Raw genomic sequence first — 13365 nt, forward strand, 5'->3', positions numbered from 1 at the left:
TTAAACAATCGAGGTCATGATACTAATCTGACACTAATCAGCATATACTCACTAGTGACTGGCTTTAAGATATATATCCTGGAGTTCTAGTGGGAAGCAGTGACTAGTGGAGTTCAAATGGGTCAGTTGTGAGGTAGTAACTCACTGATGACAGTGGTGGATATGTAGCTCAATTTCATGGATTAGTTGAAGTTAGACATTAACACCGTTGGATGCTGACCAGCTCAGTAGTCTAGTTGGTTAAGCGCCTCGCGCGAGACTGATGGGTCCTGGGTTCGGATCACTCGGGCCGTGGTCATGGATGCGCACTACTGAGGAGTCCTACAATAGGACGAAACGGTCGTCCAGTGCTTCCAGGTTTTCCATGGTGGTCTAGCTTCAATTGACTCATGATCTCAACTGTTTAAATTTTGTTATCTATTACTAAGATTCAGTGTTTTAAGTAATGGAGTTCCAAAAAAAGAATAATCTATTTCAACTTTAAATCACCTACTTCGTTTTGGATATTAGGATGGTGTTTTTAATAACCATACAAAATATATCTTACGAAGACCATTGCATAAAACTGTACTTGCTTAGTGCACCAAAGTAAATTATGTCTATTTTCAAAGTTCAGTTTATGAATTGATTTAAGCTAGACCACCAATTATGTTTATTTTAACAAGATACACACAAAAACTCATAATGTCTGTGTATGACATAATTTACAATAATTTACATACAAATGGCTGAAGCAATAGCTATTCAGATGAAAAACGGAACCTATGCGTACAGAAGAACTATCTTCAACCGCTTCTCCTTCTCCAGTCAAGGCTAATTAATCAATTGTAATCTTACCTATTGAATAACCAAATTTGTACTTACCACTTTTCGTTGTCAAATGTAATTGTCTCTATTATCTTTGTTCACAAATCTTTGTATAATAATAATGATAATAATAATAATTATAACTATAATTACAATTATTATTATTATTATTACTATTATTGGTTAAACATCATTATTAATCTCCCCTATACATGATTCATTTACTTCGCATTCATCCCTCCTTATTACGTATTACTAATGTTTCACACAATATAGTGTTCCACTGAACATTTGATCGACCCTATCTGATCCATATTTATTCGGATCATGGATCTTAAAATTTCACTTAACATATACGCAAATTCAAGTTAACATTCTATACTACTCATATCAACATTAACAATTTTATTGTATTTTGTTTATCACAATCCTAAATTCACATGCTGTAAACGATGTACTTTGCCCTATTACCTGGCTATTTTTTGGATTATTAATTTGGATATATGAATTGTAGAACCTGAAGTGAATTTATCGAAAAGAATATTCTTTGTTCAAATATTAGTCTTTTAATATGTTAGGGATCTTTAAACGATTAAAATACGAATAATTTCATATCATGACTATTTTATTATCTTCCGTTACATTCAACATTATGATCTAGTATTGAAATTACAGTGAAGATTTGAAAGTAAGTTGGATGATTTGATTGTTTTTGAGTTCTTTGATCTCGGTGATGTAATGTCAGAGTTTTAATTAACATTTAGGACAACATCACCAGCGCTTACTTCATGTAGAAATGAGTTATTTAGTTATTACACAAATGTTAAATCAATTTGTCTTATTAACCTCGATCATGATTTGTTAACGTTCAACTAAAAACAACGAAAACCATAAGAATAGCCAGTCAAAATCAAGACGGAACAACTAGATGGCTCATTTCTACATGAAATAAGCTCTGATAATATTGTTCACATCATTCATGAAAGCTCTATCAGTATGTTATTGAGCCCAATGAATTCGATAATATCAAAAGATTTAACAATAAATATTTAAATATACGTTCACACAGAAGCTGAAATATTTTCAGTCTTAAAATCCAATAAAAAGAAATATTGTTTTACTAATGAATTTGTTTAAACTCCGCCTGTAGTCGGACATGGGGTTAGCGACCCCATCTTGTAGAAGACTAACTCGCCAAAAAAAAACGCTAACCAGAAAAATAAACCATTCAAACCTTTTAAACTCTGCCCTGGGAGTCAGAAGGTCTTCATTTAGAAGAGTTATGACGCCTCATGATGAAAGCCGAGTTCCTTCGGAAGTCACGAGGCCGATGCCCCTTCTGACAACCAAAGCAACCATTTATTTAACTACATGGAAATCAATTTGTTTCTATTTGTGTATATATTCTATGAGCACTTCAAATAAGAAATTGTACCATTAACTTAATATTCATTTATCTTCTTTACATTGAATAATTTAACTTAAGTGTAACTAAAGCATGGATCTATCATATTTTCTATCATTTCAACTGTAAATCTTATATACATACATCTATATTAGATATAAACTTGACAATTTTGTTAAATCATAAGCATATGACCAATAAACTAAATTATATTTCAATCAATTTTCTTTTCATTACAAAAAAAGGAAACTTTGCCATTTATGTATCGAATATACTCAACAATAATAATCAATATTAAAAATAATAAAATCTTGTAAGAGAAAAATTTATCCCTCCACCATCCCCCCTCGCGCAAGGAAACATAAACTTTTGCGTGATCAACTATCCTAGTTACAAACTTCACTAGTTTCTATACACAGATCAATACAAATACTTTCAAGTGAACATTTTACATGTAGATATATTATGATTTTTTTTTATTATAATTTTGTTGTTGTTGTTGCCTAAAACGAATTTTCTAACTAACCACTAAATAAACATTGATGATTGTAATTCAACATGACGAAAGAGAATTACTCTTTATTATTATTCTTTGATTTTTTTTTCTACAAACCAATTCATTGATCAAAAACATATACACACATCAAAAAGAAAAAAAGACAAAAAAAAGAGAAAAATTAATTTTTCTTTTCTTTTCTGACTCTATTTCCTTCTTTTGATTACAAGTTTACTTATGATTCAGTGAAATCTCTATTTATTAAAAATATATACATCTTTGTACAGTTAGTGATCTATGATATAATAGTGAATAAAATAATAGTTGAATTCATGAGTCATTTAAAGCTTGATTATCAAAGAAAACCTGGAAACACTGGATGATCATCGTTTCGTCCTAGTATACAACTCCTCAGCAAGGTGCATCCATGATCCTGCCTCGTGACAATCGATTTCAAGATTTATCGGTTTCACGCAAGAACACTTAACCTCTAGACCACTGAGATGATATCCAATGGTGTTAGTGTCTAATTTTGATCAATTCACGAAATTGCAACACCGTTCACCATCTCACAAGAGACCTGGTTGAACTCCACTAGCCACGATTTCTTACTAGAACTCCAGGATATACCTCTTGAAGTTAGTCATTAGTGGTTGAATTTGGACATTAACACCATTGGATGTCGGATCAATGGTCTACAGGTTAAGGGTTTGCGCGCGGGACCGATAGGTCTTGGGTTAGAGTCTTGCGGGTGGGATCGTGAATGTGCACTGCTGAAGAGTCCTATACTAGGATGAAACAACTGTCCAGTGTTTCCAGGTTTTTCATGGTGATCTAGCTTCAACTGAATCATGAATTCAACTATTAAAATTACTAAAATCTCCACAAAATAGTAATTTTCTTATTGGTTTTAAAAAACTTTAACATTATTACGAAGCTATTTATGATTATTTGAAGATATTTAATCAAAATAAAGACTGAACATAATTTATATTGTATGAACTGTTGAGTATGTTCTATTCTAGGATCGATTAAGGTTAATGAATATTTATAATGATTGTATCACTGATGACTAAATACCTGTTTACTATTTTACAACAAACAATCATAATAGAGATCATTGATAGAGTAACCTGAAAAAACAACTGTTATTGAAAAGAAGTATTAATTTGAATTCAGATCATTTATTATTTCACCAGGTGACTATCATAAGAAGTTTAAAGACCAGAAATGTACTAGACTAAACTACAAAACATTTAATTATATAACTTTAAATATTTTTTGATTGAAATCATGAGTCAATAGAAGCTAGATCACCGTGGAAAACCTGGAAGCACTGGACGGCCGTCTCGTCCTATTGTAGGACTCCTCGGCAGTGCGCGTCCATGAACCCGCACCGCACGAGATTCGAACCCAGGACCTATCAGTCTCACGCCAGGAGCTTAACCAACTAGACCACTGAGCCGGCATCTAATGGTGTTAATGTCCAACCTTTTCTTTGAAAATCAAGTTATTTATCTACCTGAAATATTCATCTTTCGAAGTAATCACTTTCATAAATAAATTTCTTTTAGACAAGTATACTTTGTATTGAAATCTAATTTGATTTGATTTTACAGTGATGAGTAGAAAAAAAGATCTATTTTTCCGTCAGCAACTCATGTTGTCTAGAAAGTAACCAAGATTTACATATTTTCTTATTGTCTAATGTTAAACTACACAAACACATTCCACTTCTATAATACTACACTCTAATCTGTTTGTATTTTATTGTCATTAAATCAGTCAATTTTTTTTCAAAAAAAACTTATTTAATCAAGTATATTTCGACTCCCTCTAAGGGCTACTGCCAGTCCGAAGCCCGGGTAGAGGAGGAGGGTTGGGCATGAGGTTAGCGACCCCACCCCGTAGAGAACTAACTCGTTAAAAAACGCTAAACAGAATATTTTGACAGGCGGAAACATAAATTTGTCACAATTTTATAGGGAATTAATTGATGAATTTTAATACTAGAAAACAACACTATAATGTTTGTACAACTACTAGACATACTTGTCTCTAAATGATCAAACTTAGTTGTTGGGATGAATTTTATAAGGTTTCCTGTTGATTGTGTTCAGCAACTTTGTATTTATGTAACGATACCATATTGTTCACCATACTTCAGTTAAACTTATATTGAATATAAGACAAGATTAGCAGATTAGTTTTCAATAAATACCATCATTTTCATTATCATTATATTTGTGTGAGAGGTGGTCAGTGTGTGACATGGTGTTGTGGTATGAAAGAAAGCCGCAAAGGACTAGCTTGTGTTAGTCCTTCACGACTCCTTGGCTGGGGTCCGAGAGATGGTGCGACAAAGTGGCTAGAGACGTTATCAAATATAGCTCAGAATAGAAGCCAGTGGCGATCCTTGCTGTAACTGTCTCCTACTTTCTTCATTAAAAAAATGGTTTTTTCTTCCTTAACTGAAAGATTTCTTCCGATTGTACCTTTCCGTTTCCCCCATTATTACTATTATTATTAGTACACTACCTTACACTAATCTGTTCGTTATTGTTTTTTTCCTCTTCGAATTCTCATTGTTTTGTGTCGCGCATATATATTTGGTGCCCTTTTGTACCAATATTAATGTGTTCAAATAAATAAATAAGCAGATTAGTGTAGTTACTTATCCGTAGATACAAATGAAACATATATTATGCTCAGTTGGAACTAAGTAAATATATTATTATTACTAATGGCTTTATTCAATATTATATTTCGGTACAACATAGAATTCTCAGCATACGGTATTTAAACAAGTTTCTTACACAAAAAAAGGAACATAGGCAAAAAGGGAAAAAAAGGTTTTTAAAAAATCCGAAAAACTGTACAACTTTTCAAATTAGAGGCATGTTTAACAATGCAGGTTATTAACTAGATTGACTCTAACAACCTGTTCGTCACAGAGTATATTTGTTAGGTAAGGTATTATAGAACTTTTATACTTTTGCTTGCGTGCATGGATTTTAATGTAATTACGTCTCGTTCTACCAGAAGATATACAAGGAGAAAGATAAGAGTGAAGGGGATGGTTAGTATCTGATAAAATAACACCTGCCAGGAGTTTGCATGACTTTAGATGTCTATCCACAACCATATTAATTATGACCTCGAAAGATTCACCACACATCTTGCTAACTGCCTTCAGCACTCTCCGCAATACAGCAAAGTCTTTTCTCAAAAGCCCGGGAAAGAATAATGGAGAACAGTAAAGAATAATAGGTAATATACAAGAATTGACAAATTATAAGAGTAAATGACGAGTAATCCCAAGGGCATGCAATCTCTTTATGTAGTAAGTCAGATGGAAAACCTTCTTCGATAACAATAAAACGTGAGAAGACCAAGAGAGATCAGAGAACGTCAAACATAAGTGTTACCTTCTTTTAGTTGGATAATTTAACCTACCTAAATACTTCAAGCTAAAGTTGATAAATTCTAATCACTATTACAATATTAAAAATAGGGTCATTTGTCCTTAAATTATATAATGAACACAATCAATAATCAATGTTATACATACGAATATATTCAAAGTACTGTGATTACATCCAGTAAACTTTGTAAAAATGACTATCTACTCATTCTTCTATTCTATTTCTCTGTGGATACATTCTTTGAAATAAGTGAAAATGATTCAAGGGATACTTAACAATATTTTCCATTGATATATTCACAATTTTGATGGAGTTTTGTTCTCTGAGCTGGAGAATTCCATCAAAATCATCCAACTGAGCTACAAATCTCCACTATCTCATATATTCACAATATTTTACAGTATACCATGTATTATATTCTTAACATTTACCATAATACACCAATATTTTCTATATAAATACTTAAATCAAAAACGACATAAAAAGTTTAATCAATAAACTCTACAAAATTATAAACATTTTTACTGATTTTATCTTATAGACACATGTCCATGAGAATCAGTTTCATGAGAGTGTGATTTTTAAAAAATGGATGATGATGCTGATGATGATGATACGGCTGCTGACGAAATTCTTACTATCTATATTATGATGTTCACGATTGTACACGTGCTTATCTTTTTTTTAATTAGAAAAAATGTTTAGAAATACTAGTAACCGTATGTTAATTACATAGCAAACCATAAAAGTTGTAATTTGTGGGCGTGGGTTTTTGTTATCAATAAAATTACTCATGATTTTCATCAATAATATGGTCGATAAGGAAATAAAAGTCAAATAGTTTACATTATAAACTCAGAGTGAGGTAGACATCTATTGAAAATCGGAAAGTATTGAATAGTTATTTCATTTTAGTATAAGATTGCTTAATAGTGCTCATCCACGATCCTTCACGAAATATTGAATTCAGAATTATTGAGTCCTGTGACAAGCAAACCAGTTCTTATTTGTCACTTAACTAAAGACAGTTCGTTATATAAACTATAGGAATCAATTATTAATCATAGACCTTTTATACTGATAAGAGATAAATACTTAAAATTGATACTCATCATAACCAATTACCATTTTCAAAAAAAACCTTCATAAAAGTATAAACTGTCGTACAGTTATATTTATCTTGATTAAATGAAGTTTCGAATTATTAAACAGTAGTATATGTCAGTTTTCAAATGTTCAATAGCTATTCTTGGATCATGCGTGTAAATATCTTTAATTTGTCTGAACCCTTTCAATAGACAATCTACATAAGTTATTGAAAAATCCTAGTCATTCAAAGATGTAAATGATTAGTTACTGGTTGTGATATAAACATAAGTAATTTGAATCTTCCGATTGACTCATCTAAACAATACCAAGCAAAATTAAACTTCATCCCATTGTAGAAGCAAGTGGCTATCAGGACTCAATAGCTAAGTGGATAACACTATGGAGTTTGAAGTGAACGGTACTGAGTTCAAATCCCAGAGTGAATATCAACTCTGAGTACCAGGTACATCCAGCTGATGAGTCACAAATAGGACGAAACGTGCGTCCTGAATTCCACTACTAGCCAATATCTATCTTTGCTTATAATAAGTAATTTGTTTAGAGAAATATTCTATTTTATAAACTACAGACAAACTAAATGAACCAAACATCGTGTTCGTTGTTTACTTTATATGGTCATAATAATATAATCCCATTGTATAAAATATTAATGTTGTAATCCAAGTTGGGTTTGAATCCCGTGGGCGAAATCATGGATGCGCACTTCTGAGGAGTTTAAATATTTCTGTATGTGATCTTCTAATAGTTGTGAGTATTTACTCTTCAACAATTCAACAACTGCTAAGTTAGAGTTTCATAATTTTTAATGACTCTAGAAAATATAAGTCAATATATGATGAATGACAGTCCCAAGAAAATTCAATGCAATATGAGGAAAACTTCCTTTTTTTAAGTTACAAATTCTGTCTTGATATTCGTGAAATCCTCCTTCAAATTTCAGTAAACCATTTAGCTAAAACACAAGTATACTTTGTATTATGTGAATCATTTCATGCCAACTTCTAGTCAAATAAATTGATATCAATAGTATTATACCCTAGAATCTCAACCTTTTTGAAATAATCTGTAAAACAAAATCTTATACAGATAATGTTTATTCAATAGGAATTTTCAAAATGGAACTATTCAAGCATATGACTGAATCATTGAATCCACGTTTAAAGATAAAAAAATAGGTTGACACATTCTTTTGAAGCATCATCATCATAATAATATCACATAATCTGTTGACATCTCACATTAGTAGACAAATCAAAGTTAAAAGGGATACTTTATCATGAAAACAGATCAGAATAGATCATACTTGGTTTTTTCTAATAGTTTAGATTTTATAATCTTTAAATTTTAATAGTTGAATTCACAAGTCGATTTAAGCTAGACTACCATTGGAAACCTGGAAACACTAGATGATTATTTCGTCCTATTATGGGACTTCACAACAGTGCTCATCCTTGATTTCATATGTGAGAATCGGACCCAACATCTTCAGTCTCGCGCACGAACGCTTAAACTCAAAACCATTGAGACGTCAGTCAACGGTGCACATGGGGTTAAGGATCCTGAGGGAACAAATGGCAAATGAACCAATTATTTGTCACCGGCTACCATGGGACTGCATGTCCTGAAGTTGCTCCACTGTCTTGTGGATCAGACCTTTAGGTCGAACGCTCCGGGTGTGCCCCCTTAAGAAAATCACCTTTTTCGGTCTGGGCACCGGGACAGTATCTCATCCCTCACACAAATTGAGTGATTTACGTGGCACATATATATTTGGTGCCTCTTTGTACCAATGTTTATGTGTTTAAAATAAACTAAAAAGTAGATGAAGAAATGTTTGTATCTAAAACACAATCGTTGAAGTAAAAAGATATTTCTTGGCTTAGTAGTAAAGGAATACAAATGTTTGTGATATTTATAAATATTATTATGAACGTTTAAATCTCAAACCAAATAAGTAGTAGTATAGAAATGTATAGATAGATATATATTCAATGAGAACTTACGACATGCATTATCCTGAGAAACATAAATTGTACCACCTGGGCAAGCACAATATCCTGCACCTGGATGACATGCACTATTCACTACATGTATACAATCACTATCCACTTGACATTTTAAATTGGTTAACACTACAAAATGAAATATAAATACATATATATGTAAATATATATCCAACAACTATGTGTACAGTTAAAAGTTATTATTATGTTATTTAAGTTACAAATAAATAGCACCGTTGAATGACGGCTCAGTGGTCTAGAGGTTAAGCGTTCGTGCGCGAGACTGAAGGCACCTGAATACGCACTACCGAGAAGTCCCACAATAGGACGAAACGGCCGTCAAGTACTTCCAGGTTTTCAATGGTGGTCTATCATCAATCGGTTCATGATCTCAATCAAAAACTAAATAATCTCCACAACCCATATACTGATAATAAATAACTAATTCAAAGATTTGTAGAAATTTTTAAAGAGATCAACTTTGCCACGAAATGAAACGCACTATAGGTCTTTTGAACAATTAAGACCTTTGGACTGTGTTTTTTTTTCTCGTTCAATTCAAGATACCCTGAAATTGATAACTGGAGTATACAGTGTTTGATAAAATTAGCATCTATTAAGTACAGATTTGACAATAACCACTTTTGATCCAAAAACTATGTAAGTTAAGTAGTTTAAAGTTATCATAGTAAACACACACATGAATATACTTAGTTCAACCTTGTGTAGTTCATGAATACATATTGCTGAGGACTTGTAAACCAGGACAAAACAACAGTTCATTTTGCTTCTTATATTGTTAAGGATTCTCTAGTTAACATCTGCCTTATTGAAGATACTGTTTAGAAATTGTTCGTGATATAAGTCAAGCAATAAAATTCTCTGAGCAGCCGTCGTTTCCTATTCACAATGAGAAGTATTCAAAGTTGACCAAAAAGCACTAGGCATCTATCGAAAGAATTCTGAAAACCCTTTTAGGTCTGCAGATGTATAAAATATCATATTAATTTAAAATAACACGTAAAAGACACTGCATTTAAGTCTTAGTGTGAACACTCACACCGGGATGTAGATATTGTGGTCCTGAATCTGACTCTACTTACATCATATGAATGATTGTTATTGAACGATCGCTATTGTGATATACATGTCGCCAATCTTCGTATAAAATTATCGACTTAACTTTCGTTGGTGAATAACGGAATTAAAATAAGTCGGATACGAGAATGGATGTTTGAATAAGTATATTTTGCATACTCGATGATCTGGAAAGACAGTCAGAGTGACGAAAAAAAGAAAGCGAATAGATGAAAGTGAAAGGAAGTGAAGCAGAGTGGAGACGGTGTGTGAGCTAACTCGATTTAGCCAAACAAGAATAAGCTACAGACATTTGATGAGTAAGATAGGAAATGCACACACATATGTATGCATATTAGAACAGTCACTGTTGACAAGAGAATAATTAATATAGTCAAAATGTAACTCCTGTTCAGAAACTAGAATAAGCTATGTGAACTCAATATAGCAACCGACACTACACTGACGCATCCAAATGATTAATCCCATATGGGATGGAAATCATATATCCTGGATTCCACTTACTTACTTACTTACTCCTGTTACTCCTCGTGAAGGAGCATAAGCCGCTCACCAGCATTCTCCATCCAACCCTGTCCTGGGCAATCCTTTCTATCTCCGTCCAGTTCCTATTCATTCTTTTCATATCTGCTTCTATTATCCGACGTAATGTGTTTTTTGGTCTTCCTCTTTTTCACTTCCCTTCAGCATTCCAAGTAAGGACTTGTCTCGTGATGCAGTTTGATGATTTACGTAATGTATTTCCTATCCATTTCCATCGTCTTTTCCTAATTTCTTCAGCTGGAAGCTGATTTGTTCTCTCCCACAAAAGGCTGTTGTTGATGGTATCCGGCCAATGGATGTTGAGTATCTTGCGTAGGCAGCTATTTATAAATACTTGTACTTTCTTGATTGTGGTTGTTGTAGTTCTCCAAGTTTCAGCTCCATACAGTAGAACTGCCTTGACGTTGGTATTGAAGATTCTCACTTTGATATTGGTTGAGAGACAGTTGTTTTGAGTTCCATATGTTCTTCAATTGTAGGAATACGACCCTTGCTTTGCCGATCCTCGCCTTTACGTCTGCATCTGAACCTCCTTGTTCATCGATGATGCTTCCCAGGTATGTGAAGGACTCTACATCTTCCAGAGTTTCGCCATCAAGAGTGATTGGATTGCTGTTCTCCGCCTTGAATTTGAGGACTTTGGTTTTCCCTTTGTGTATGCTGAGGCCTACTGATGCAGAGACTGCTGCTACACTGGCTGTCTTCATCTGCATCTGTTCGTGTGTACGTGATAGGAGGGCTAGGTCATCTGCGAAGTCCAAATCGTCTAATTGATTCTGAGCTGTCCATTGTATTCCGTGTTTTCCTTCAGATGTTGAGGTCTTCATAATCCAGTCGACCACCAGAAGAAAGAGGAAGGGAGAGAGTAAACAGCCTTGTTTACTGGATTCCACTGATAACCCCTATTTAACTACGGAAATAATTTCTATGTTTATTATTGTTTAGTTGAACAAATAAGGTTTATCGCTCAACAATTAATACTTCTCTCTTATTAACTATCCCATTAATATACTTTGTAACATTTATAAAAATGAATCTGTAACTGTAAGGAGGACTCAACTCTGTGGAACCCTTTGATCACAATCGACATAAAGATAAGAAATTAATTTAATTTTATCCTACTTTTCTTCAAGTCATTTGATCTAGTAGTCCTTCTAAAATTAACTGATAGATTTTATAGACTAATGATGAGATAGGTTTTAATTACTTACTGTATCTCTCTCTGTAACATTTCTTTATCAATAATATTTTTATTACTGATAATGTATTTCAGTACTAAACAATATGCTAACGGATTTCATTTGCTTTACAGATCTCAACGGTTTGTTGTGTTGTTTTTTCTTTCAATTCCGGAAAATAGTAGTTTAATAATTGTCAATTAACATGAAATCTAGGTTCAAACTACTTCCAACTATCTAACATGTAAACATTAGTGCACTTGAAATAAAGTAACTTACATCAGTGATCATACTACTAATTGGTTGATAGGAATTGATTAGCATTAACGAACTTGACAAACATGACATTGGTTACTAATCAATGATCAGTCAATATTATTAATTACAACTACATTATTCATTTATATGTACAGGTTTTTTACATCATTCTGTTGATGTTTGCATAAATCATTAACTAACTGGACTCATTAGATAAATGGATAATGTGATGGTTTATGAAGAGAATAGTATTGCGTTCAAATTCTAGAGTGAGCATCAACTCGGAAAGTCAGGTGCATTCGGCTGACGAGCCCCAGATGTGACGAAACATGCGTCTCAGATTCTACTGCTAGCTACCACCATCCATTACTTTGTCATTCTTTATTTATCAATTTAAACTTTCTATAGTGAGGTTTATTGTTCGATAGTGTTGTCAACTACTCTGTCAACCATCTTAAGTTTGTTTAATTTCTTAATGATATATTTTTGATAAAAAATCTCCATGAAAAGATAAGAGAAAATTCCAAAACAAAAGACTTAAACTTGTTAAACAGTATGTATCAACTTACAAATTGTCAACATGGTGTGTTTAAGGACAGATTTTTGCCGTGAACTAACTCTTATTAGTGATAAATGTCATATCCATTTAGTTCTTGGCACATATACATGGTGTTTCAAACCTACGTCACCTAGTGTCGCTATCACTGAATTCCACAGAGTTTCCTACTAACATTCTCCGACTATCCAACATAGGAAATGGATGCTATTACTATTGTTTTTATATTGATTATAGTTGTTTAGTAATTTTAAGGAATATCCATAATGCAAACTATCTATAAATTTAAGAATATCTATAAACAATGAAGAAAATGCACATGTTACGTTATATTAGGAAAATAACTTCACTTATACATATAAGAATGAGTATTTAATGAAGAGTAAAATTAATGGCAGATACTTTGTTAAAGGTTTCTTTCATTTAATTACGATATCCTTATGGACTTTACTAACTCGATGTATCCATATGTTCATGCTAGTTATT

General features: G+C 32.7%; 1 protein-coding gene across 1 annotated transcript in view; it reads right to left on the bottom strand.

Moving 5' to 3' along the window:
* MS3_00008441 (uncharacterized protein) overlaps positions 1 to 13365 on the bottom strand; it is a 152015-nt gene that overhangs the window by 63704 nt on the left and 74946 nt on the right. Inside the window, exon 3 of the mRNA XM_051216779.1 lies at positions 9247 to 9375. Coding sequence (XP_051065394.1) covers positions 9247 to 9375 — 129 coding nt within the window. The remainder of the gene's footprint in view (positions 1 to 9246; positions 9376 to 13365) is intronic.

Source organism: Schistosoma haematobium, chromosome 6 (genome assembly GCF_000699445.3).
Source record: "Schistosoma haematobium chromosome 6, whole genome shotgun sequence".
NCBI lineage: Eukaryota > Metazoa > Platyhelminthes > Trematoda > Strigeidida > Schistosomatidae > Schistosoma > Schistosoma haematobium.